Source organism: Pollicipes pollicipes, unplaced genomic scaffold, assembly GCF_011947565.3.
Source record: "Pollicipes pollicipes isolate AB1234 unplaced genomic scaffold, Ppol_2.1 Scaffold_5724;HRSCAF=6776_pilon_pilon_pilon, whole genome shotgun sequence".
Classification (NCBI taxonomy): Eukaryota; Metazoa; Arthropoda; class Thecostraca; order Pollicipedomorpha; family Pollicipedidae; genus Pollicipes; species Pollicipes pollicipes.
Genome location: NW_023596746.1, coordinates 23,328,488 through 23,355,285, shown reverse-complemented (window position 1 = coordinate 23,355,285; position 26,798 = coordinate 23,328,488). Strand labels below are relative to the sequence as shown.

Sequence of the window (26,798 nt, the reverse complement as noted above, 5' to 3'; positions counted from 1 at the left end):
TGAGGGCCTCCCCGCTGTGGAGAGACCCGGGGGAGACGGAAGAGGGGGGGGGGGGGGCGTGGCCCGGCCAGAATCGATGCCCGCCCGGCTAATGCTATTGATAACCGACCCGAGGTTACACACCCTGCCAAACGGCGCCAAGCAAAAACCTCCATCGCCCGACAAAGAAAAACACGGCTAACGATGCGCCGGCGGACGGACAGGACCAACAAGTGGCGGACTTTTTGCGCGCCAGCCGATGATGCTTCACTGGGAGGACGTGTAACGATACGTTACGAGCAGACAATGCTGAGACGTGACGGGCCGTGACGGTGTAGCGTGGTCTGCCGTGTTTTTGCGGGCGTGTGGGGCGCGGCTCACAGCTGGCGGGGCACTCAGCGCTCTGACACCGACGCTGTAGAGCCCGCACCAAGCGCGCCACTCGGCCGGCACCGACCTGGAGGCCGTGACAAGGCCTGAACCGGCCGCATTAGTGAGCTGGCAGTTATAGACGTAGGACGGCTCCAGCAGGTGGGGAGGGAGACGGCAGCTTTGGAGAGGAATCTTGCCGTACGTCGCGATAGGGTTAATGCTGAATGTTCCCAGAAATAGGAGAGATATGGCCGCCTGCCTCCTCCCTTCTGTTCGTACACGCTTGGTTTGGCAGCCTTCCACGCCTGGATGATGCTACATCTCGAGCGATGCGTCGGTGCGACGAACATGTGTTCAGCCACGCAGCGATGCTGTACGGTGCAGATGGGGAAGGGAAGAAGGAGCGGTTGGACTTAGAGCGCGGCAAACAACTTCCTTGGCTGCACCTTAGCACTGGGGTACTGGGTAATTAGCACTGCTGCACGGGGCATAACCTTGAGAATGAAATAACCAAAGCGGTTATGGTACACACACACACACACACACACACACACACACACACACACAACACACACACACACACACACACACACACACACACACACACACACACACACACACACACACACACACACACACACACACACACACACACACAACACACACACACACACACACATACACACACACACACACACACACACACACATACACACACACACACATACACACACGGTTTGAAAACATGAGACGATAAGCTGAGCGTAAGGAAATGAAACAAAGCGATCGATGTTCTCACTGTTGTTATGCCAATGCAAGACCCGCTCCTTATCGCTTAACATGCAGTAACTCATGCTGGGAATGACCACCCGTCCCGTTACTTCAAATGGGTAGAGTGCCTGTCTTCAGACCCGCTCGCCCGTGGCGGAGTGGGTTCGGGTCGCTTCAGGCTCTCGCTATTTCCGCCCGGCTGGCGTGGCCCGCGGTTGGTGGCAGCGGCCGCGCTAAAAGGCTCGGTGACGTGGAGGGCAGGACGAGCCGTGCCGAGAATAACGGCACGTTAAACTTTTGCCATAAAATTCCGCCGTTGACCTGGAATTTTATGACCGGATGACGCAGTCGATGCTGACGCGACGGGCACCGTTTAAGGTGGGTTCTGATCCTAGCAATCCATCCCGGCAAAAGGTTCGGCGTAAATCCTGAGCATTTTTCCGGGCAGGGTGGAGGAGGGCGGGCAAAGTCCGTCTCATCCGCCTCTGGTTCCCAGCTGGTTCCTCCGCAACCGTTTGGCGCAAATCGCTAACATTTATCAACCTTCCCTTAACATCTGTCGACGCATTGTGCTAACATTTCGCGTGCACGACACGTGCGGGGCCCCATTTGGCGATCTTGCCGAGGTGGTGATCTTTCCATGCCATGACAGCGGCTGAGACTGACAAGTCTTGCGCTACCTGCTCACGTCAGCTGCTGCAGCCGTCAGCCGGGCGCTAGCCGCCGTCGAGGAAAGGGTGACAGGACCGGCATTCTACCACTGTAGAATGCCAGTCCGCTGTCTACAGTCTACCACTGTAGCCTTGGATCGGGGACGACACCAGTGACGTGATATCGCAATCTACGTGCTTAAAGACCTGTACAAAAGCATACTCATGACAATCAGCGATTGCCTCCCGCCATATTTAACACGTTTGGTGTTTGACGAGGCTGCTGGTTACGGCCTGAACGGCGGGGGGGGGGGAAGACGATCGCGCGGCGTGGTCGTCCTGGAATGGGGGCGGTGGACTGTCACCTACCATTACCAAATATTGCTATCCCAGAATTACGTTGCGCTTAATTTCATGGTAAACTGATCACAAGCATATGCTAATGACTACATGTGATTACTTTAGCTTGTGGACCAGAATTAGTCAGACTGTCGTGACCAAGAGTGGATTTCAGGCGCTTGTGCGGCAGCACGGCTCTGATAAGGTAGCCGCCTATCCGATATCCGGTAAATGAGATCCGGGAGAAATCACTGTCAAGCGACCAGTTGATAGCGCAACTTGAGGATATCGCGCTCGTGCAGATCGTGATAGCCGCCCTGTATTCCTGGAAACCTGGTCTCCTACTGTCCCATTCCACCGAGCCCGAATAGAATGGCATTGAAGGCCGCCCGGCATTACACGCCAACGCCTCGACCGATTCGTCCCATGACAACGCTTGGCCTGCCCCACCAGTGCGCTTTGGGAAGCTCCGTCACAGACAAGAGGTCTCAGTCCTAGAACAATGGCCAGACAGCGAGTACCTTAGCAAGTCGAGTGGAATTTGCATTCAATTTAGGTCAAGGCCGGGTCCGGGAAGCCTCCGAGCATCTGTAGCCATCCGTATCATTGTTGGCTGTCTGCTATCTACCTATGACTGCCTGTATTTCCAGCGCGTCGCCAGTCACTATCTACCCGATAGCGGAGCTCATGTGTTCAGACCAGGAGCGGCGCATGGGGGGGGGGGGGGGGGCGGCAGAGATTAGAGAGAGCAGCTGCTCCCAAGCGCTGGACAAATCTAACGTCGACTCTTTTGCATTGCAAGGAAATAGTCTACTTGAAAAACATGTTCAACATTAAAAAATATTAGGAAAAGCGTCATACAAAAGCAACACACACAAAACATTAAGGATATCAGCATGCATCACCTACATGCATCATCAACCCTATCTGCAGATATGATACAAAAAACTCATTTGTGCCTAGTGGAAATGCCAAAAGACTGGCATAAACAACACCTTATAACTATTTAGCATCTATACCTCTCATTGGGTTGTCGGTTGATTGAGCCATTGAGCGCTTTAATGACGTCAGAGTCGTTACCAGATTGGCCGTGTCAGAATTATCAGCTTAGCAGGCAGATTAACATATTTGCAGTACTTCAACTCGCCGCTAGATGGCTTGCTGATTTATGCGTGTGAACTTAGCCACCATCGTTATGTGCGCGTGTTTTGACCCTTTCTCGTGGTGTTCTCAGCGAAAGGCCGCTCTAGACAAACACAAATTCTCTTTTAGTAAATATGCTCCTCAATGCGTTATTGTTTGATTGCGTCATGGAACGTTTGTATGTCAGAGGTAGTGTCAAGCTGGCCGTGCGAAATTGCAACCCTAGCACTCACTTGTGGTCCTTGAACTCGGCGAGATATGGCAGTAGCGGTGCTGGACGTGTTCGCTGAAGCAAATATCATGATGCTCTCGTGTTTTGGCCCTTTCTCGTGGCGTTCTTGCCTTTTTGTCTGCAAAATTAACTTGTCTACTTGTATTCACGTTCTCGGTTATGGCGCTATTCCCGGGTTATTCGATTACAAGTTTATTTCCGTCATATTTAGTACCGTGTCCGGCCTCACGTATTAAACAGCACAAACGTTATTCGTGTTTGGATCTTGCACTGCCTGCAAAACACATATCGAGAGCCAATCGAGATCGAGAAGCCCGTAATATCTATAAGCTGTGCTCGCGAACGCCAGACATGAACGACTTCACGATGATGTTCTTCTTGGTCTTAAACGCCACATGGACAATGGGTAGCACAATTTGAATAACGTTTCTATGGCATCATGCATGCCTGAATGACTTTGGAATAGTCTGCACGAACAAATCTGCACTTCTTTGCGGGCGTGTAGCTGAAAGCCTACGGAGTTTTGGGTCTTAAGAACGGCGCAGTGTGCTGCACCGAATAATCTGCAAGACGGCTATTTCAGTCAAAAAACACAATTGGAGCATTTCTCTTAAGCTCGATTTTCTGCCTTATTTCCGTCATAACTAATGTCACCGCCCAAATTCCTGTATTGTGTATCACAAAACATGATTCGTGTTCGGAACGTGCATTTAATGCGTTCGACTGATTGAAAAGCAATTGATGTCCGTTGCTGAGACAATTTATGCTGACGTGCACCAGACACGAGTAAGTTAACGGTCATATTATTCTTGACCTTGAAACACGGTATGACCATTGAAAACGTAGAATTCGTGTGACGTTTCTACGGCGTCCTACAACACCGGATGCCCTCGAAGTAGGCGACACGAAAAAGTCTGCACAAGTTCGCATGCGCATAGCTCGGAAGTGAGAATATGTGAACTCTTAAAAAGAATATAACTTTGAACTTCAAGAAAAGATCCTAAAAATGACTATCTCAGTTAAGGCTCCATAAAAATGTCAAACAATACGTTTAAAGAATAATTTGTCTTCACGCTCCCCTCAAACGCCTATGAGATTCCGCCGTTTCTGGCTCGGGCCCCGTTTGTACCGCTCCTTTGTATGCGCTCCGCTGTACTACCGTTGGTGGCTCTGATGGCGTCCCTCTGCACATGTCGGCGGGCCTTCCAGAGCTGGTGGCGATATCCTGACAGTGTCTGTGCTTCGACAGGCCTGTCCGTGCTGATGCTGGTGGCGCTGACAACAGAGCGATACATCAGTGTGTGTCACCCGGTCCGCGCTCACAACCAGACCAACGAGGGCCGGCGGGCGCGGCTCACCCTGGCCCTGCTGCCCGTCTGCACCTTCATCATCTTCTCCCCCTACACGCTCCGTAACAGCGTCACCGCCTGCCTCGCCAGCGACAACAGCACCACCTACCGCATCGCCGAGAATCTGGCCTTCACCCAGTCCGTCTACTACCTCGTCTACAAGTGGACGCTCAAGATTCTGTACAAGATCGCACCGACAGTGGCCGTCACCTACCTGAACCTGCAGATCTACTGGTCGTACCGGCGCGTGTGTCGGAAGCGGCGGGCGCTGGTCCAGCTGTCCCGCGAGCAGCGTGCGCAGCAGACAGACGAGCACCGGCTCATGATGCTGCTCGGCTCCACGGCCACGCTGTTCTTCTTCTGCAACCTGCCTATGGTCATCCTGAGCGTGTCCTTCACGCAAGCCATGATCCGGTCGTACTCGTTCCAGGTGTTCCGCGCCGTCTCCAACGTGCTCGAGATCGTGAACTATTCGCTTACTTTCTACATCTACTGCCTGTTCACCAAGGAGTTCCGCGACACGTTCTTCAAGACGATCGGCCTGCGCGAGCACAGCAGCGTCCTGCCACCCTCCAAGAGCTCCAAGACGGACGTCTGACGTCGGAGCAGCGCCGCCGGCGCCGACACGGCGCTCTAGGGCGTGTGGGGGAGCTCGCGGAAGGACCGGGATAGGTGGGGGGGGGGGGGGGGGGGACGGGGGGACGGGGGCTGCTCCGCCAGGTCGGCGGTCGTGCACGGCGCCTGAACACCGCGGTCGCGGCGGAGTCACGCACAACCGCCACGGTTTGCGGCCAGTCAGCACGTGCGTGGACTGACTTCGATCTGTTCTGAGAACACTGCAGACTCGGAACAAGAATATCCAAGAGAATATGTTGGATGGATGATGGTGCTGTTCGTGGTTCGTTTCCGGTTGCGTGTTTAGACGATGAACGACCCGGTGACGGGCGCTACTCGGAGCTGGTGCCTGCCGCCTGTTGGTGTTGGGAGGGGTCCATGCCCATATTGCTCATTGTCTTTCCTGTCCCATACGGCCGACAAAATCAGAAGGGATTAGCTTAACAATATCATCGTTGATCGAAGGCATCGCTGGTTTTTATAATACTCTAAAACTCGTATAACTGTCACGCCTAAATAGCTACTCGTAAAGCTTGTACTGTGCTCGAGTCGCGCTGTTTCAAATGCTTCACAACTTCCTGAAGCACGCCGATCTATGCGTTCCTCACACTCCTGTTTATTGCTTCTGAAGCCAGCTGAGTTGAAGGTTGTTCAGTGTTGAGTACAGTGTTCTTTGTGTAAATATTTACTTGTTTCAATGTTGCAAAACCTGAGTTAAATGCTCTTGACGCCAGCTCCAGTGCACGGCAACCACAACCGAGCATTAGCGATAACAAAGCGTTAACAACTTCTAGGCCTGCTCGTCTATCGCCTCACCATAAAAAGGTCGGCCATCCTGTGACGTCACAGCATTGACGTCGCGTCGGCCGGCTTCTGGAGCGCGGGCGGTGACGTCGGCGGGGCGGCGGGCGGCAGGCCTCCGGTGGTCTCACCTCCGGGGCCGCCCCCTCGTCCAGGCGCGATACACGGCGCCGGTGAGCCGTGTGATGGGGCGCTGATCGGCGCATCACGACCAGATCCGCCCGCATGTCAGCACCGCTGGCCAGCCGGACTCCGCCGCGACAGACGGCCAGCCAGGCTCCGCTGAGGGCCACCGGCCAGCCAGGCTCCGTCTGGACAGCCGGCCAGCCAGGCTACGCCGGGGACCACCGGCCAGCCAGGCTCCGCTGTACTGACGGGGACCACCGGCCAGCCAGGCTCCGGTGGGGACCGCCGACCAGCCATCGTCCCATCGGACAGCCGGCTAACCAGGCTCCGTAGGGACAGCCGACCAGCCAGGCTCCACTGTACCGACGGGGACCGCCGGCCAGCCAGGCTCCGCTGAGGGCCGCCGGCCAGCCATCGTCCCATCGCACAGCCGGCTGACCAGGCTCCGTAGGGACAGCCGACCAGCCAGGCTCCGCCGGGCCAGCCGGCCAGCCACGTCCGCTGCACTGACGAGGAGAGCCGGCCTACCAGGCCTCACCACACCGTCATTACGTTGTCCGGGCGCCGGTCCTCACGGGCCGCAGCCGGCGTTACGATGTACTTTGGCGGCAGCGTGGCATCATGTTCTGTGTTAGCTGTGTGCGCTGCACGCCATGTGAGCGTCGGGCGATCCGGTCTTCGCAGGATGCACGGGCGTGTTTGGGTCGTGCGTCTGGATGACGGGAACGGAACGCAGTCGTATACTTGAGGGTTGTTCGCATTGCAGTTGAAACCCCCCACGCAGTCTGGCTAGCCTGAAGGCGACCCACTGTTGTGATTCATTTCAAGGCATGGGATCGGTGTGATCATTGTTGGCCCTTCCGTTGATGTGCCGTCAACAAGTCCTGGCCGTCCGTTGGTAGTGTAGAGCTGTCTTAGGCTAGTTATGAAATGTCTGTTCGGTGGCGAATGTTGAATGCCACTCACTTTACTCGCAGACTCGCTGATAAAAAAATCTACCAGCTAACATCGCTTGCACTATCACATGTGGTCCACCCTCAGAGATCTCATAAGGTGATGATAGTGATGATGTGGGCTTTAGGGAGCGGCGACGATAGTGATCATATGGCGCCCATTCTTTACTCAATTTCTTTACTCAAATTTTTTACTCTTTATTCAATAGATGAGTGATAGTAGTAAGGAGACAAGGTTACGTAACACAAATAGCACGGAGTGGTACTGCATTTGATCATTAAGATTACCTGCATCCTTATGGCAAATATCTTCCCTGAGCCATCGCGCATTCGCGAACGAAGACGCATTTTACCAAGCCTGATTGGCTATAACGAACATTATTAATAGCTACTCGCGTTGTCCCAGCAGCTCCAGGCTAAACGACTGTTCTCAATAGCCCAAGACGTCAGAACATCGGGACACACCGAAGCGCGTACCATATATCGCGGCGGCGGTGAACTGAAGCATCGCCAGAGGGCACAGCCCAATTGTACGTTACAATCTGAAAAGTCGTGGCGCATCGCGCAGGTGACCATCAGTTTGCTTTGCTGCCAGCTAGCCGGTTTGAAAAACAGCCAGAGTTTATCAACCTGTCTGGGGCACTGCGATGCGGTCTGTTGTTGTGTCATCCCACCAATACGCTGCGGATGGTCAGCTGTTGTACGGTATGAAAGTGGCGCTGCGGCAAGGTGACTGGGTGACTACGATCGGTGACTGGGTGTAAGATCTGCTCTCTCTGGTGACGGCTGTCGGCCCCTCTTGAAGGTATTGACCAATATGCGACTGTGACTGACTGCTGGCTGGATGTAAGATCTGTTCTCTCTGGTGACTGCTGTCGGCTCCTCTACATTCAGCCGATGTATGTTTTTATGAAGTTTCTGAGTGGTACTTGTCGAGACTGCGGTTCTCAAACGTTTGCGCGTATCTACCAACTGCGCAGGAGAGCATATTGGATGATGCTATTCCAGAACTTTACAATAAAAGAGTGTCATGTTTCATATTATTCATGCAAGCAGAGGATCTACCGTTCTCACACCGCCAACGTTGTTCGCACAACAGTCACCATCAATGTCGGTCTGAATAGCGACCCCCGGCCAGCAGGGCCGGCCACGTGCAACCGAGCAACCGCCGTCGCCTGAACGTTCTCACCAGCGGCCGCGCCTCTTTACACCAGCTGCGCGCCCGGCGCTAGCCGCTGCCTCACAGGCGCGCGAGCCGGCGCGGCGCGCCACACAGCCACACCTCTCTACATCAGCCACGCGCACCGCGCTGCCTCATAGGCGCGCGAGCCGGCGCGGCGCACCACAAGGCCGCGCCTCTCGCGGTTCCCGCAGCTTGCAATAGGCCACAGAGTAAGCACCGGTGAGGTTATTGGACGGCGGCGCGGATCCCAAACAGCGCCAGCCATAGCGCACTGATTAGCCGACTCGTAATTGCGGACACGTGAACAGTTCATGCCGTCAAAATGCCTTGCGGAACAGCGCGGCGGCGGTGTGCGTCACATCACACGTCTGGGCCCGGCCCGGCGCGTGGTCTGGAAAGTAACCACGATAGCCGAACCACCAGTGCACCAGCCCAGCGCGGACACAACAGACGAGCGGCGGGGACTCATTAGCAGTTCCAGGCTCGGTGGCCGGCGTACTGCAGCTGGGTGCGGGGGACCGGTCGATACAGGCCGCTCCGCACACAACGTCCAGTGCCCAAAGAACACCGCGACACGACGGGGCGGGACGGGACGGGATAAGACGGGACGGGACGGACGGGACGGACGGGACGGGACGGGACGGGACGGGACGGGACGGGATGGGATGAGACGGGACGGGATGAGACGGGACGGGATGAGACGGGACGGGATGAGACGGGACGGAAAGAGACGGGACGGGATGAGACGGGACGGGACGAGGCGGGACGGGACGAGGCGGAACGTGACAGGACAGGACGGGATGCGACGGGATGCGACGGGATGCGACGGGATGCGACGGGACGGAACGGGACGGGATGAGACGGGACGGAGGCGGGACGGGACGAGGCGGGACAGGACGCGACGGGACGGGACGCAACGGAAAGCGACGGGACGGGACGGAACGGGACGCGACGGGAGGCGGAGCGGAAGTCCAGCCTCATTGGGGGAGAGAGCGGCGGCGGACTCGACCCCACGCCGGCGGAGTCACATGACCGACACCGCCCAGGCGGCCGACTGTGGGACGGGACTGGCTGACAGTCGGCGGCGCGGTGAGTGGACGGCAACAGCTCCGTGTCTCGCCTGCTACGAGTTCTCCGAGAACTTGTATCTGAAAAATAACAATCCAGGTTAGGGTCCGGCACGGAACGGTAGCATATCTCGCTAAATGTATGCTATACGACCTGGAGAAACGAGCAAGGCTTGGGAGTGAGGCAAAAGGAGCGGCGACAATACCGCCAGCAAAGACAACAAAAAACAGCTAGTGGTGTGTTTATGTGCCCATTCCACTAACTTGCTTCCAGAACATAGCACGCTTACTGCGATCATGCTTTCCCTCTGATCAACTAGCGTATCTGCGTATCAAAGATATTCCTTCACCTGCTGGCATTCAGAACGCACAGTAGTTACACCGTGCACGCTTTCCATCTGGCTGACAGACACCTTTACCCATTAAAGGAGTCCGCTCTCTCTGCTGGCCTTCAGAACGCATCGCATTTGCGCCGCACGACTTCCATTGCGCCAACAGACGCGGCCTGAGGCCGTTCGCGTAATTGGTTCGCGTGTTTGACCACGGCCAAGGTCTCGCTAACAGGACCCAACGTTGGCTGTCGGACACGAGTGATTACCAATGGCGGCGGGCGCGCCGCATCCGCCAAGCGCCAGATTGTGAACATAAGCTGTTGAGGTCCGGCATTTTATATCACTCGCACAAAATGGATACACCTGCTGAAAATCTGTACCCCAAAAGCACCATTCCCAAGTTATTTGGTACCTTTCACCGATGCGTACGCTACTGATGAACATGATATATTTCGTTTGGCTAGGTGTTTTCCCATCAGGACCTTAAATTCTTCAGGCCTCTTGAGCTGGTTTCTGGGGAGAACATTCTGGAGCTCAAATCATCACAATAACCTAAGGGGGGGGGGGGGGGCGGCTACCACCGATGGTACCTCTATTGTAGCAGCGCTTTGGTCTATGACGTCATGGAAGTAAACAACTAAAAAGTTAATATTTTAGGTGTCCTAAATGGAAGGAGTTGCAAAATCTTTCTACCATGAGATTTCCGATCGTATCATAAATAGAAACGTTACCTTTTACCTCGCCAAATCCCTTCAAGGAGACGAGGACATATTTTCGCAAATTTTTACCACATTCATGTAAGCAAAATTCTTTCACCTCATTCGTTCCACGCAAACTCCTCAAAATTGAATGCAAGTGAAAATTTTAGTAGTTTCCCAGTCAATATCAACACACGCGCATAATATCAACCAGGCTGTGGTACGGGAATATAACAATGGCAGATATTAATTTGACATAAGCACAGACCTTGTTTTCCATTTTGAGATTTCGGACTCAATTGATGTCCGCCTCATCGTCTTTGTTTATATGATGGCGGTGGCAAATCCTTCCCATAGCAGTGCCTTCACGTCGATTGGGGCGGGGTACGCCCGAAACGCAACCGAAAGTAAACATCAATATCGAGCTCACGGCTAAAGGCTGCCGGTTACACGTTAAATCATCCAGGATGTGTTATGCGTCACGCAGTTGGAATATATTTACCACGGGCGTTGGCTGAATTTCGCATTTTGGGAAGCCACAACTAAAAAAACTCACTGAAAAAGCGAGGGCGCGAAATTTTTGGACTGTCATAAGACATCACTGCAGGCTCCCGTCCCTGATCTTCTTTTTTTGCATCTACCTGAAATTTTTAACTGCCAACACTTCAGGACGTACATATTATTACATGCTATACCTTTGGTAACGCGGACGAGGGTGGGGGGGGGGGGGGACATCGGGCGCTTTGTGCGCAAGCCCCTGAAATTTTCCATTCCTTTGTAAAATGCATCGTGACACCTTTTCAATACATAAAAAGATAAAGTACGAGAAGTTCTGAAAGAGAGTTCCAGTATCCATGTTGTCATTACCTGTATTCCATATATTTCCCATACCTTTATAAAATATACAGTGGTGTCTTTTCAATAATCAAAAGATCACGCCCGAGAAGTTCCGAGAGATAATTCCAGTATCCATGTTGTTATTACTTGCATTTATCACGGCAAAAATAATTGGCCTGGTGACACTAATCTCCATTTGAAGTCAGATTCACAGAGGATGTTCAAAGTGGCCGCCATGTCAGCGCTGGCAGACACTAATCTCGCGCTGAGAACTGGGGTACGGACAACCCTAGCACAAGTTGCGACGCCATTTCATGGGCTAGCTGAATTGCAACCTTCAACTCCTCTACGTTTTCTGGTTTCCAGCATAGACTCTATCTCTTAGAAAGCCATAGAGGAAAAAATATCGTGGTCAGATCCGGTGCGTGCAGAATCCATTTATTGGCCTTTTTCAGATATCTGCTGCGGCCCAGTGGCTCTTCAGTGAGCTTTTCCTCGCAGCGTGCGTGGCAGCAGCCTCCAGGGAAGCCCTCACCGAAACTTCTACAGGACGATTCCATGTTTTGCTGTTACAGGTCGTGTTACAGCGGCGCTTCCTATTACGACAGTCGTTTCACTACGCTAGTATTTGACCCAGAATTGAACAGCGATTCCACTGCTGCTAATGGCAACACACGTAGGGCATATGCGACCGTACAGTAGTCTTAAAAAAAAACATTTGTCAGGTTAAGTGGTTCCCCAGAAGATGCAGTTCCTCCGATCGACGTGTCTGAGAGAGAAATGTGCATCGTTATAAAATCAAACGCTCCTGACGATGTCCGACTTCGTTCCCATATCCCCTTGAAGCTTCTGCACGTGGCTGAGAGTGGCCACCCGTCTCTTCCGCTCCGCACCCATCAGCACATGGCCAGCCGTCTCTTCCGCTCCGTACCCGTCAGCACATGGCCAGCCGTCTCTTCCGCTCAGTACCCATCAGCACATGGCCACCCGTCTCTTGCGCTCCGTACCCGTCAACACATGGCCACCCGTCTCTTCCGCTCCGTACCCGTCAGCACATGGCCGGCCGTCTCTTCCGCTCCGTACTCGTCAGCACATGGCCACCCGTCTCTTCCGCTCGGTACTCGTCAGCACATGGCCACCCGTCTCTTCCGCTCCGTACCCGTCAGCACATGGCCAGCCGTCTCTTCCGCTCCGTACCCGTCAGCACATGGCCAGCCGTCTCTTCCGCTCCGTACCCGTCAGCACATGGCCACCCGTCTCTTCCGCTCAGTACTCTTCAGCACATGGCCACCCGTCTCTTGCGCTCCGTACCCGTCAGCACACGGCCACCCGTCTCTTCCGCTCCGTACTCGTCAGCACATGGCCAGCCGTCTCTTCCGTTCCGTACCCGTCAGCACATGGCCACCCGTCTCTTCCGCTCCGTACTCGTCAGCACATGGCCACCCGTCTCTTCCACCCCGCACCCGTCAGCTTGCCCTCGACCTGTCTTCTGTGCAGACACCGAGATGCTCTCACACCATTGCGGTCGGCGTGGTCCTCCTTATTCCAATTGCCTGAGACGTGTGTCTGGGCAACCGCTGTAGAGCGTCGCCACTACACCACGGACACGCCGGCTACTTCACGGTTCTCATCTGTTCGACAGAATTTGGGACGACTGGACCGCGGCCCTTCTCTCACTTATCCCTGTGTCCAACTGTGTTATCCCTGTATCCCTGTGTCAAGCGCACTCCAGATCGCTGGATTACACGATGCTCTTCAACGCGAAACTCTTGTTTGAAACCACGTCACACAAAGTTTGAACGAACGGCGCTCGAAGTAAAGCCCCTGCGCAGAACCGCCTTTGCTTTACGAACCAATTCGGGCTCCTACGACATGGTGGCCTACAGCTTGAACTTTACGCGATGGGCATGAATGAGGCGGCTTGGAAGAATGTAGGCATAAATTGTTCCACATGCAGTGTGAGGTTTTCATTTAAGACATTTTGGGCTGAGTGACTTTTTGGACGGGTGGCACAAAGCCCCCGATCACCATAGTTTCTACATCCAGCAGCGACGCAGCCAGTTCTCTACACGTTGAACTCCTGCTCTACGTTGTGATCGGTTCAATATCGCCGAGTGAGCATGCCTAAAAATCAGTGTTGTGAAATGACAAAAAGCGTTTGTCGATTCGTGTCTGATGCCAGAAAGAGCAGAAAAGAGCCGAGAGGCTTTTTATAGGCGCAATAACTCGCGCCTATATCAGGGCTCGACCAGGAACAGTGTCAAACGAGCCAAGATACGAGTCATGAGGCATCAAGACGTGCCATCGCACCGCGAGCGAGGAACCGAATAGCTACCAAACCATTCTTCTGAAAATGCCGTTTTAACCACACTCGTATGTCTTCTTGGCTGTGACGTTCACAACCTTCCTGCAATGTGTCTCGTAGTCTCATACACCACTTAATAGCATCGGGGAGTGTATTCACAGAAGCCGTGCCCCGTACTTCTGCAATGTTGACATGTTTGACTACAAACCGAGTCGTGACTTTACGGCGCTTGAAAACGAGCCTTGAAACCGCCCATATTTATGAGATGTTTGATGAATACTACCTTGTTTCACACCTGGGCTAAATACGAACAAATGAATCGATAACCTAGTTGACGCTTCGGATAAGAGCTTCGACAAGCACTGAAAACGATGCGATACAAGACGACACTACCACTCTCGCTATATTGAAATTTATTTGGTGCCCGATTGTAAATCATATTTTTCCGCAACTTCAAAGCAAGCCCATTTTCATGCTGGAAAACTGAATTTTGAAAGTCTCCAAGCCGTCAGGTGACGGTGGGCGTCGCTGTGCGGATGGCCTGTCTGAGCAATATGTCACAGCGCGGCATCAACCGTGCCTTACCGTATGGCACTGAACGTCACATAAAGGACTTGCCCCCCCCCCCCCTCTCCGCTAACTTGGCCACTCCCATCATAGTAAATGGAGCGAAGCTTACTAGAAAGCCATTATAAAGTTCTACACGTGCAAGGCTGCGTCCGCTCCTCATTCATACGGAAGTTTCCTTTCGCCAGCATTATACTTCATATCTGCGCCTTATATCACCGTGCGCCGTAATATTTTTGAAAAGCGTTGATTTGAACCCGGAATCTAAGAGACGTTAGTTTTGACAAACTATCAAAGGATACACCGAGGAAAGTGTGGCGTCTGCGTTCACGTAACCAACTTCCTGACACCAACATCTACCGTTAAGTAATTAAGTATGTCGATCACCACCGGAACAATTTTCACCATAAATATAACACATTTGATTAAACTTCCTGTGCGACTCATCGCATTTTTCACCAGGTGGTTTTCATTTCGAACTTTGCTTGTCTTATCCAGTCAGCAATGGTATATCATTCCGTAAGTTTCGGAGCTGATGACAGCCATTGCATCAACGCTCGACGTTAGTATGTCGAAGTTCACATTACACTAACCATACACATGTTGTTTAACCGTACATATATATATATATATATATATATATATATATATATATATATATATATATATATATATATATATATGAACATAAGCACCAGCTGATATGCTACCTTCAGAAATAAATTTCGCCTAGTTTTTGGGAGAGAGTTAATTGAAAACAAAACTTCAAAACCTTGCGCGCCGAATCCGAACGAGAAAACACAACGTCCTGTACTTTTCTACGCTCCACACCGCGAGCCAGACATCACGTACACGTAACGCCAGTAGGGCGTTACTTTTATCATGGACTGTGACGGAGCACTGGCGCCATAGCTGACGAGTTTGCACGTGCTGGGTTTGTGGGACTCGTCAGGAATGATAGCCGTGTTTGATCAAGACGGCAATAGACCCCCAGCGTCATCGATCTTCTTTTCGATATGTGCGATCGATGCAACACGGAAAGAAAGGCCTGCCCCTCCCGGTAGCGGAAGGCACACTACATCGGGCATAACGTCACGCCCGAGCGCCGACCGTCATAACCAAAGCGAGATCAATGCCAGCCCGTGAAAACCTAGACGCTCCATTAATCTACTGTAACGCGGATGCATTGTGTCCGGTTATGATCCTCCATGACGCAATAAGATCCCGGAAATTTGCAAGTATGCTCCAGCAAATGCATTAGTACACAAATGGCCTAGCCCTGCCGCCCAATCAACGTTGCTCCCGAAATGCGACCTATTTCAACAATCGAATTTGAAGTGCCACGAGGAATCAAACGTTAAGAAGAGTGCTAGCGCTTGTCAGCTCCGTCACATACAGTCATCACGCATGTCATATAAAGAGAGACGATTTTGAGGCTTTCGTGCGGGGGCAATATGGTGTTACTGACGTCATAAACGCCGTCACAGCGTGAAACAGCACCCACGGGAGTTGGTAAACACGAGGACAAACACCGGCAAGCACCGAGCGACGCCCGTCGGGCAGTGGGCAGGGCACGAGGGACCCCGGCCCATCCGTTCCCGGACTCCGCCTGGACCGCGGTTCGGTCCGGGCCGCGCCACCTGATCCCGGTCCCGAGGTCCGGTCCGGGCTCCGCCGGATGGCCCGGGCTGTGGGACCCGGTCGCCGCCGGGCCGGTCGGAGCGGCACGCCGACATAGGGGCCGTGCTCGGCGGTGCCGGTGTGTACGACGCCGCGCGCCGGCCGGCTAATGCGGCGACCCCAGCCGGACACAGGGCGCCGCCAGTCACACGGACCGGACCGGACCCCACCGCATACGTCACGCTCCCCCCCCCCCCCCCCCCCAGACAGCGGCCGTACCACTGGCCAGGGCACGCTCCCGGGAAGTTGTTCAAGTGCAACTGACTGCCGATGGCGGACAACTGTTGAAGACGTTTCCAGTGAAACAGAAAGCGAAGTATCCTGAAACTATGACTACTTGCGCCACGTCTGACAATGCGGATCTGGAGCCACAAAACCTATGCAACACCGCACGGATAACTGCAGTAGGGAGCAGGCGCCACAAATGGCTAATGAATGAGCCATGCGTTGGTGTCTAGAATCTTGCGTAAGCCGCAGACTACAATTTCGTCCTCAGATGAAACGGCAATATGGCAGGGTGACAACAGGCAACATGGAGCGGGAAGCAAGATGTCCAAGGGGAGATTTTGAGAACTGTTTGGATTCTTTCGATGGCACGGAAATGTGATCAATTGGAACAAATAGAGCTGCCCACTGAACTTGACGGTCTGGTCTGATTTCCGAACGCCTGGAAACCATAGCATAAAACACCAGTGGCGGTGGTAGCGGCCGGTTACATTGGCGTGGTCTGATCTCTAGTCATATTTCTCCTGTAATGTCGGCTTCACCCATGTTATATAATGTTTTGCCACGTGCTTTCGCGCCACCCTGTTCCCTCTTTTACGTGCTCTATTTCTTGGAACGCAATGCCGCGACGTGCCCTCGTGATTGATTTCGAACTAGCATGAAGAATAATGCGCTGTTGTAGCGGCGGAGTACTCCTGGTAGCATATTCACGAGTGGTGGTCATACGAATATTTCACCTTTCAACCTTTATCACCGTCCCGCTTGCTCCCGTCGGTGAGTTTCGATTCCAATCATTGTCCCTCATGACATTTTCCACTCCGTCACTTTCCGCCGCAATCTTCATGATGTCCATATTTACGCACTGATATTTCAATTTGGAATTTACTCTTATCAACATTCATGTCGTCAATATTTCGCAATCCAATCATCTTCCATTCCACAATAATCCACTCACATCTTGCTTTCCATTTTTTTCGGTCATTGCTCTCCATCCGGTCCGTTCATGTCGTCAACATTTCGCAATCCAATCATCTTCCATTCCACAATTATCCGCTCACATCATGCTTTCGATTATTTTTCGGCCAATACTCTCCATCCAGTCATTTAACACCTTGTTCGGTAGCTGTCCCGGGGTTAAGAACTTGGACTCTCTTATGGAAAGTCCGGGCCGAGTCCCAGCTGCGTTGGTTCGAGCGCCCCCCCCCCCCCCACAGCGCGCCGGCGTGCCCCCCCCCCCCGCCGGAGGGGATTCACGATGGCACGAGCCGATTTCCCTTTAAACACGTCAGACTTCTTCCGTAGCTATGACACATGTCGGCTCGGCTGATCCCGTTCCGCACAGCACCTTCCCAACGCTGTTCAATCCCTCACACATAAAGCCTCCTCGTAGGCGATAACGCCCATCCACGCTAGATTCAGCGCCAGCAGCCCAGGTCGGCGCCCGATGGAGTTCAGCACCCCGACCAATCCGGAGGCGGGCTCGGCACGTACGTGACCTGCACCCGGCCGCTCTCTGGCAGCGGCCCCAGCTTCACCCCACCGTCACGCGCGGCGCGGGTCACGCAATTTTGGGCTGGATGGGAGGCAATTGTTGAAGCGTGAGAAAAACAAGCTCACAGGCTGGAGAGGCAAACAGAGGGTCAACGAACTCGGGGAAATTTAAGGCGCTAACGGGAGTACGGCGAAAGAAACGGTCCCAGCATCGCACGTGATGCTCTTTTCCGACCAGTTACAGTACAGTGCCTCTCGAAAGCGTCCGAGCATGGTTCAAGGTGGAGCCAACACGACGCTCCTTGATCACCTCAAAGGGACGGATAATTTTGGAACGGGGAACAGCACCGGATGTGCCCAAGCGGAGGATCCGATCCGATCCGATCCAATCAGATCAGATCAGATGATTTCGGATCAGATCGGATCAAATCGGATCAGATTGGATCGTGTCAGGACATATCGGATTGCGTCGCAGCAGGTCGGATCGGCTCGGGTTAGGTCGGGTCGGGTCGAATCGAATCGAATCGAATCGAATCGAATCAATTCAAATCGAATCGGGTCGGGTCTGGTCGGGTCGGACCGCAAGGGCAGGACATGGCGGGGCGGGCGGGCGGGGGGCGGGGCAAGGAGGGCAAGGCAGCCAAGGCAGGGCAGGGCAGGGAGGGCGGGCAGGGCAGGGCAGGGCAGGGCAGGGCAGGGCAGGGCAGGGCAGGGCAGAGGGCGGGGCAGGGCAGGGCGGGCAGATCAGGTCAGGTCAGGCCAGGGCGGGGACAGGGCAGGGCGGGACAGGGAGGGCGGGGCAGGGCAGGGCGGGATAGGGCGGGGCAGGGCAGGGCTCGGCGGGCAGGGCAGGCGGGCAGGCAGGCAGGCGGGTTCGTTGCCGTCGCGACGCCGGGTAGTCGGGATCTCGATCCGGTTTCGACCCGTTCTACGTTGCTTTCCGCAATCAGCAAATTTCGTATTTTTCATGTTGATTGAATGGGAAGGCTAGATTTTGACGACATGGGACTTCTGGTCTGCAAAACCACACCATTCAGTCGCCTGCTCACGAAACTGCATCAAACTGGAATCAACGTTGTTTACAAATTCACCGCATTTTGGTGTCGTTGGCGACCCAGGTAATGCATACTAAGCAGGCTTTTACTAACGTTATTAGTCTGTCATAAGCGCCCGTTGTTTATTTCTGTGCTGCTGCACATTTCCATAACACTTTACTGCGGACGTCAAATCCTCCGTAGCGCAATATTGTAAACCAATCGCTTAAGCTTTGACTTGGCCACATTAGACTTACGAGACTAGTCAATAACTAACTCCGCCGCGTTCTTTTTAAGGAAGGTACGCGACAATCTGATCACAAATGCAAATCAGTTTCATGCAAAGTGATGCAATACGTTGTATGACCCCTGGACAGAGGCTACCGCTGAATCTGGCCTCAGGTTCATCTTTCGCACTGCCCGCTGCCTAGACCGATGCGGCACGCAGCCGCGCCGGTCCACTTCTCAGTAAGGACACAGCCAGCAGGGGCGGAGGCGGGGACACTGCTCAGATGGCATGTCATGCCTCAGCACAGCCCGCGTCCAGCTAAGCCGCCCTGGCGCCCGCGTCCATTCAGCGTCGTTGCGGCTTGGGGACTGGAACAGTTCCGCCGGTTTCAGCGCATCTGTTCGTTGTTGTTCGACTATCTCAACGTGCGCCCGGGTGACCTGCTGAATACACCTCGTTCAGGTGCGGGGTCAATTTGGCTCCATACGATTCTAAAGAACGAAGAGAGCTATTATAAGAGCTACACACAAAATTCGCAGAGTCGGTTTGCCTGCATGTCATATCACTTCTGACAGAATTTCAGGTTTATAGGTTATGGCCTTGTGGTCAAATACGGTCAAGCACCGTCAAACTCCATACTGGTGTCCGAAGTGCCCTAAGGCCTACTCAAGCAACCGCCTTGAACCTGGATGACTGTTTTAAGCAGAATGTCGTCAATTTTCCTTTCAGGTCAGGCCTTCTACCTTTAAAATGTCAAGGTGAACAAAACACTACGAGAAAGCTTCTATTTTGCTATCTGAATAAGCGTAAGAGGCTGCGCTAGGCGGTATGTTCCTTGAAGCAAATGTGCTCGAGCCATTCTAGGTAAGTGTACATGTAAATACTCTGACCCTTACGAGATCTATGGAGCATGTCTGCTGCGGTCCATGATGTCAACAAATTAGGAATGGGCACCAGAAACTATCATATAAATCAAACTCTCCAGTAAAAAAGAAGGGCGGTCTTGACCTCGATCTTTCATACCTGACCGTCGATCAATGGAATTTGCTGCAATGTCAGATTCACCAGTTTCATTGCCTAAAAAACAATTTGGGAGATGTAAGGTTTCGTGTAACGCTCCACTATAGCATCAGATAGAACGATTTGCAAGAAATGACCTTCGCTGACAGCCACGACCTGACTTTCACCTGTCATAGGTCAGTGACATTACGAGGTACATTTCAATTGTTTTATGCCAAAATATTCGCTATTCAATTGTCTACAGCTATGCACAGTGAAGCGCGACTACGCCACGCCGTTCAGAAATAATTCTGGAAAACCATCGGGGATCAAACTGACCCCACACCTGAGCGCGTGTTGACCCCCAAGCAGCAACTATTCCGGGCTCAGGTCGCTGGTCTTTTTACCTAACGTCCTGCGCGTTAGCTCAGTTCCTCGCTAAGACACTAATTCCAGGCTGTTGCTGTGGCTACCACTTTAGACGTTCTCCTTCACACTTATTTCTCGTACTGGGATGGTGGAAGCGCCAAAAAAGTCACAGAAATCAGACCAGGCATCCATAGCGTCAGATGAATACGTACTATTGACTGGGGTTACGTTGAACAGTGGGGCCACTTTGGACGGTGTGAAAACGTCGAGAAAGGTGTGCATATTTCTCCCAAAAGTTGTCAAATGACGTCATTATTTAGTAAAATGGCAATAAAGATACATTGTTCGCTACTTCATGTTGCAGGGAATGTTATACTCTTGGTCGTGTTGCAATTCTGTGCACCAATCAATGCGACCACGTGTTTAACGTGCTTCCAATTAACGGTACGCAGAACTCCCTCATACGAGTGAACATTGCGTCTAAAACGCTTATTGGCGGCAGGTACGCTTTGCTTAAACGCTCTGACGCTTAAGGCATGCTTTCTAAACTCTGGAAACGCTACGCATCAGACTGGTCTGGGAATGATATAAGGAAAACCGGCGACTGGGCCCGGGCCGCCAAACACCCATTACACAGCAGAACCGTCCGACAGTTTCTCTGCAGTGGTGCATAGCGCGTCCGACAGCATGAGAAGCCCGCCATTGCCAACAGCAGGGGGCGAAGGCGGGGAGGGGAAGGGGCGGAAGGGTGCTCTGTCCTGTGACAGCCACGGGGAGTTGTGGTTGTTAATTGGGGTTTTTGGGCGCGCCGACTGCATAGGTGATATTGCGCCCATAATCACGGGGAGTGGTGTGTACAAGGATACTCAACCTAACCGGGCTACGCCAGAAGCACGGCGATGTCTTCGCCTACAGCTATGGTAAATTATTTTTAAAGGGATCGCACATGTCGTCACGTTCTGAAGGTATCAAAACCAGATGTACTCAACCGCAACCACGATTACGATATAGTTTTGGACATTGAGAGTGGTTGTGCTCGCATCGTGGCGAGAGGCAACATCCAGTTTCGAAAACAAACATTGGACGATGAAGAACGATGCGTACATTAATGGTATACTGAAAGCAAACGGAACGATGCCTAAATACGGCTTCTGAACGTTACTCACAGCAAACGTACACGCTGCGCAGTTCCCTCATAGCCCGACCATGCGGAACACTCTACGGAAACACACAAATCGTCTCCTCGCCGCACGGATAACGGCCGTATCACCGACGTCAGCAGGGAGATCTCGAACTCAGAGCCAGCAGCAACAAACGGCCCCAGCGAGTGCAGGCTTGCTGCCGCAGCCCCTGCCCTGGCGCCTCCGACCCGTCGCCGGGCCGAGTCGTCCCGCTGCGCCATCGCTCTTCCTGCCCGCGCGGGCCACGGTGGGGCGCGACCAGCGCGGCCCCGTGAGAGGATGGTCTCGGCGGTCCGGCAGAGGGAGGTTACACCGCCGCGGGTGGAGCGGGGCTGACGGCCTGGCGGTGACGCGCGCCGGACGGTCACACCGAGCGCCGGTCGCTGGAGAGGGACCCGTCGTCCCCTGACCTGTCACACTTCAGACGAGAGGTGCGGCCCCCGTCCCACGGGACGCAAGAGTTCCAGGAGCTGCCGCGCCGCCTCCTCACACGGAAGGTGCGGCCCTCAGATGGCATACGGGCTGCTACCCAGCCACCCCACTTCCTCACCACGACCGGCCTCAATATGACAGAGACGCCCTCCGGCGCTGGCGGAACCACTCACATCGAGTGGTTTAAAATGTATGCCACCTTCGCTGCCTTGCCAGGGACCAAATTGATGGCCAATCTAAGGAGATGAGGTGTGATACCGCGCGAACCCGACATCTCCTTTGCACAAATCCATTATTTGGTGGCATGTTCCCAGCAACACCTTCGTTTCCGTCTTAGTTTCGCCAACAGGCAGTAACCCACGTTTGTTTCTGCGTGCCGCGCCCGTCCGCACGCGTCCCCGCCGGCTGACTCGGTAGAGCGCGGTCCGGCCGGGGACCGCGAGCGACGGATGACACTACGGCCCGAAATGTGGCCAGCCGAGCGGCATCCGTCATCGCCAGGTGTCGGCGCGGCGGACGCGGGAGGGGCCGAACACAGACGGATCGGCGACCGACTGCGCGCGCCTCGGCCGGGCGAAGCGGGGGCCGATACGGGCCGCCAGCCCGTGGTGCCGGGACATGCCCCACTGCGGCGTCCGACGAGGCGCGATTCCCGTAAAACGCATCATTTCAAACAACCAGTGAAATGCCAGGGCGACCCTCGTAACGGCCCCAGACGCAGCGCATTAACAAATTTCCGTCGGATGCCGCACTGGCAAGCACAGCTCCGTCAGATGCTTTGCCTTTCCTCGCAGGCTCATGAAACCTGACAGCGTCCGTTCCAGCCCCGTCGAAGACCACGTCAGTCCTCCCAGTTCGGTAAAGGCCATTCTTCCAGTTCGGTAAAGGCCAACACAACTGTGCAAGGCGCGACGGCGTTCCTCACCTGTCCGTTAAACGCCGCGTCATCGCTCGTAGCCTCACAACCGCTGCGCCACTGTCTAGCGTCGCTGTCTGGCGGCGCTGTTTAGCGGTGCGTCACGCCAAACTTAGGCAGCAGTAAACCGAGGCCCATAGAGCGGCTACCGCGCCGTCCAAACAACACGTGACCACCGCCAGGTCCATGCGGTTTAATCAGGTTGTTTGAGTCCTTTGGTTGCACACGATATTACATTGCATACCGTGGGGTTCGCAGAACAACGCAATGCCACAGTGCGTTAGCGGCCAATCCCCCAGGGCGTGTCACGCCACGCGTTTGGAATGGCGGCCAGGCATCGGAGCTTTCCACATGTGTGACCGGGGTGGGGGAGGCCTGCCCGGATCCAGGTGCTCCTCGCCTGACCGCCACCTGTTGTGAGGGGGACGCTCAGGAAAACACACCCGCCAGACATAGGTGGGGGCGTCGCAGCGGGCGACCTGGGCTCCGACGCCACCTGGGCTGCGCTGTCAGCAGGCCAATGCCCCTGACCCCACATTCCGCCCCGAGGCGACAGGTCCACCGCACCAGCTGACAAAACTCCCCGCTTTCATCCGGCGCTGGACATGAATGCCCAGGCTGTGGGACGCGAGGCTGGCGAGGTCGTTGAATACTGCCCGAAGCCCCCAGGCAGCGGAGTTCGGCGCGAGACAAAACACGCCGGCGGCTCCATCGCTCCACTTTCCCGCGGAGCTCGTGACTCGGTCCAAGCTTTAGAAGAGAAATGGTTTTCATTTTCCATTTCTCAGGAGCTGAAGCAATGGTTCCCGAGCTCTGATTAAAAACGCATCGGTGAATGGCGCTTTGAGGAGCAGTCTAGGTGGTCTCCACTGACTGGCCGGCTAACTGGTATTCTATTTGCGTTAGAATTCGCGATCAGTTACGCATAAGCGAATCTATTTTGCTCTCGCTACAAAATTACATTACGTACATCAGTTATGTATAATTTGTGCCAGTAGCAATGTTTCTATACAATCAGCAGGTACATGCACGTCTGCGCAAATTTCAGAGCCCACGATAGCTGCGGATGGCGACTGCTATTCGAAGTGAGTGTTTCACATCCGCGACAAACAGTAAAGGACAGAAAGAGCATTAAAAAGTAATGCGAGGGCGGCACTATAGTCATTTTTTGTCAAGCAGGCGTCGGAAATATACAACCTTGGAGAAAAATCGGCTGCATCGGTTATACCGCACGCAACATTACAATATGTTTTGCTCGTTCACTGTTCATACTTTGAAGACTACCTAGGGCAGCGCGATATCCTTCGCAATTTTGCATAAATTTTAGTGATATGACAAGGTTATATGCTATGGTGTTGTTTCCGGCAACATTAAATCATAATAATTCATAATAATTCACAAAAATATCACAACATATCAGGAGTATATATTCCTATGGACGTTCCATAGAAAGCAAACGTAACATTTCAGGGTAAAACTGACCAAACTTTAATTTTGCGGTACATCATCTTTTACACTTCTTCTGCGCTGTTGTTGAAAAAAAAATGCCAACGCTGCATACCCGACCGTCCAAAAAGTGCAGGTACATCATGATTAAACTGACTACCAACAAAGAAACAGGATTGAGACTGTACGGTGTGAGGGACTCGGCTTCACAATCTCGGAATCTGCTCGGCCCATTTTGACAGACAAAATCTACGATGAAAGCTTTTGACTCAAACCCACATCTGCATTGATGCCAAAACCGATAAAAACGCCAGTGGCGCACCCAGGTCCGGAAGGGGACGTCTCACCTTTTACACGTCGATTAACACGCGCCCGGGTGGCCGGCAAGATACCCTTCGATCGGGTGGGGGTCAATTTGACCCCCTGAGATCTCAGAAACTAAGAAAGCTAGACACCAAATTTGCAGGGTGTGTTGACCTGTACGTGAACTCACTTAGGTCAAAGTTTGAGGTTCCTAGGTCATGAAATTCAGGTCAAATAAGGTCAAACAATGTCAAATCCTAGCTTCGTCTCCAAAGTGCCCCATAACTTAGACAACTGTTTCTGAGCAAAAGATCACACTCATTTAAGGTCAGTGACCTTATTTAACCCTTTTGAAGGTCATGGTGACAAAATCATACAAGATTGCCCTGAGTTTCGCATTTGAATAAACGACAAAGATTACGCCAGCCAGTATGTTCCTAAAAACAAAATGTCGACCTGAACCATCTTAGGTCAATGACCTATTCTGACCTCTTACAAGTAAACGGAAGATGTATGAGGCGATTCCTGCTATCAACAGATTTGAAATGAGCACCAGAAACTATCCCATACAGCAAGCTCTAGAGTAATGAAACAGGTTAGTTTTGATCTTGATCTGACCTTCATACTGACCTTAGGTAAACGTAATTTGTTCATTCAATGCTTGTTTTGCCTCAGAAAGCATCTCAGAGATGCATGGCTTCGTGAAACACCCCGTTGTTACATCAAATTGAACGAATTCTCTCCAAAATGTATTCGCTGAAATCATGGTCTCATTTAAGGTCAGTGACCTTATTTAACCCTTTTGAAGGTCATGGTGACAAAATCATACAAGATTGCCCTGAGTTTCGCATGGTCAAACAATATGCATCCATCCATGGTCGCATGGTCGCATGGTTTAACCTGCCATAGGTCAGCGACCTTACAAGGTATATCTAATTTGTTCTGTCAAACGATCCGCTATTCAATTGTCTACAGCTATGCCAAATTTGGCGCGGCTACGCCACGCCGTTCGGAAACCATTTTGGAAAACCTTCGGGGGGAGCAATTTGATCCCCCACCCGAGCGCGTGCTAAATAACGCAGTCATACATCCTGCACTGCCTCGCACTTCGAAGGTTCGGTATGGTGATCGCAAAGGCCCCAGTGCAACTTACCTCCGTACCCGTGGCGGATACAGGAATTAGAAAATGCGGCAAATAAAACATTCGATATTTAGCAAAGCGTGCAGTGCAGATGCATATTGTATTGACAGCACAGTGTATTCAGCCCCCACAACTTATTGTGATACTTCTATTCGCCTCTGTCAAACCCTGGACTATTGGCTAATGCGGGAAGCACTAACTGGTGAAACTTGACGAGAGTATATCATAACGCATGCTGGCATTTCCTCGTCTTTCGCGTTCGGCAACATACCTATCAACGGATGCGCCTCTCTTGCATCTGAGAGCAAATGGGCTGTCCGATCTCAGGGTCGTGGGTATAACCGTGCATGTGGAATTTCTACCGCGAGGGCGAAATAGTTTGACGGCCTATGATCATACAATAATGCATATGACGATGGTAACTTCACGCGACGTCAGGAGCGGTTCGGTTACGCCAGGGTAGCGTAATTAGGCCAGGGTAGCGTGGCTACGACAGGACAGCGTGGCTACGTCAGGGTAGCGTGGTTAGGCCAGGGTAGCGTGGTTAGGCCAGGGTAGCGGGGTTAGGCCAGGGTAGCGCGATTAGGCCAGGGTAACGCGGTTAGGCCAGGGTAGCGCGGTAACGTCAGGACAGCGTGGTAAGGCCAGACCGGCCAGAGAAAGGTCGGCCCCACGTACATATATAGTGGCGCCGGCTGGTTCTCACGCATTTGCAGACGGCAGACAGGAAATGTGGCACGGAAAATGTGAGGATCTCAGAAATTGTCTTGGTTGTCTGTTTGCTCCGGCCGATAAGAGCCAACCCAAAAATGTAACGCAATCCTCAAAACATGACCCATTCATGCCATCTGGTATAAGTAAGTGGATAGTTGTTGGCTAGAACTCAAGATCCATCAGGACGCGTTCCATATGGTGACAATTTTGGCGTCGTGCACCTGCCTCCATGAGCTAGGTAATGACGCAAAATCCTCTAACAGGGATACCTACGTAAGTATAGATCTGAAACAATCTCGGCTCGGGGACAATGTGACGC

The 26,798-nt window shown here is 53.1% G+C and overlaps 2 protein-coding genes across 2 annotated transcripts in view; one reads left to right on the top strand and one right to left on the bottom strand.

The window, feature by feature from the left end:
* The window catches only part of LOC119102832 (putative G-protein coupled receptor B0563.6), a 28,657-nt gene extending 23,224 nt beyond the window's left edge, over nucleotides 1-5,433 (top strand). Inside the window, exon 3 of the mRNA XM_037226284.1 lies at nucleotides 4,736-5,433. Coding sequence (XP_037082179.1) covers nucleotides 4,736-5,433 — 698 coding nt within the window. The remainder of the gene's footprint in view (nucleotides 1-4,735) is intronic.
* Nucleotides 5,434-9,636: 4,203 nt separating this feature from the next.
* The window catches only part of LOC119102831 (putative G-protein coupled receptor B0563.6), a 49,808-nt gene continuing 32,646 nt past the window's right edge, over nucleotides 9,637-26,798 (bottom strand). Inside the window, exon 4 of the mRNA XM_037226282.1 lies at nucleotides 9,637-9,661. Coding sequence (XP_037082177.1) covers nucleotides 9,637-9,661 — 25 coding nt within the window. The remainder of the gene's footprint in view (nucleotides 9,662-26,798) is intronic.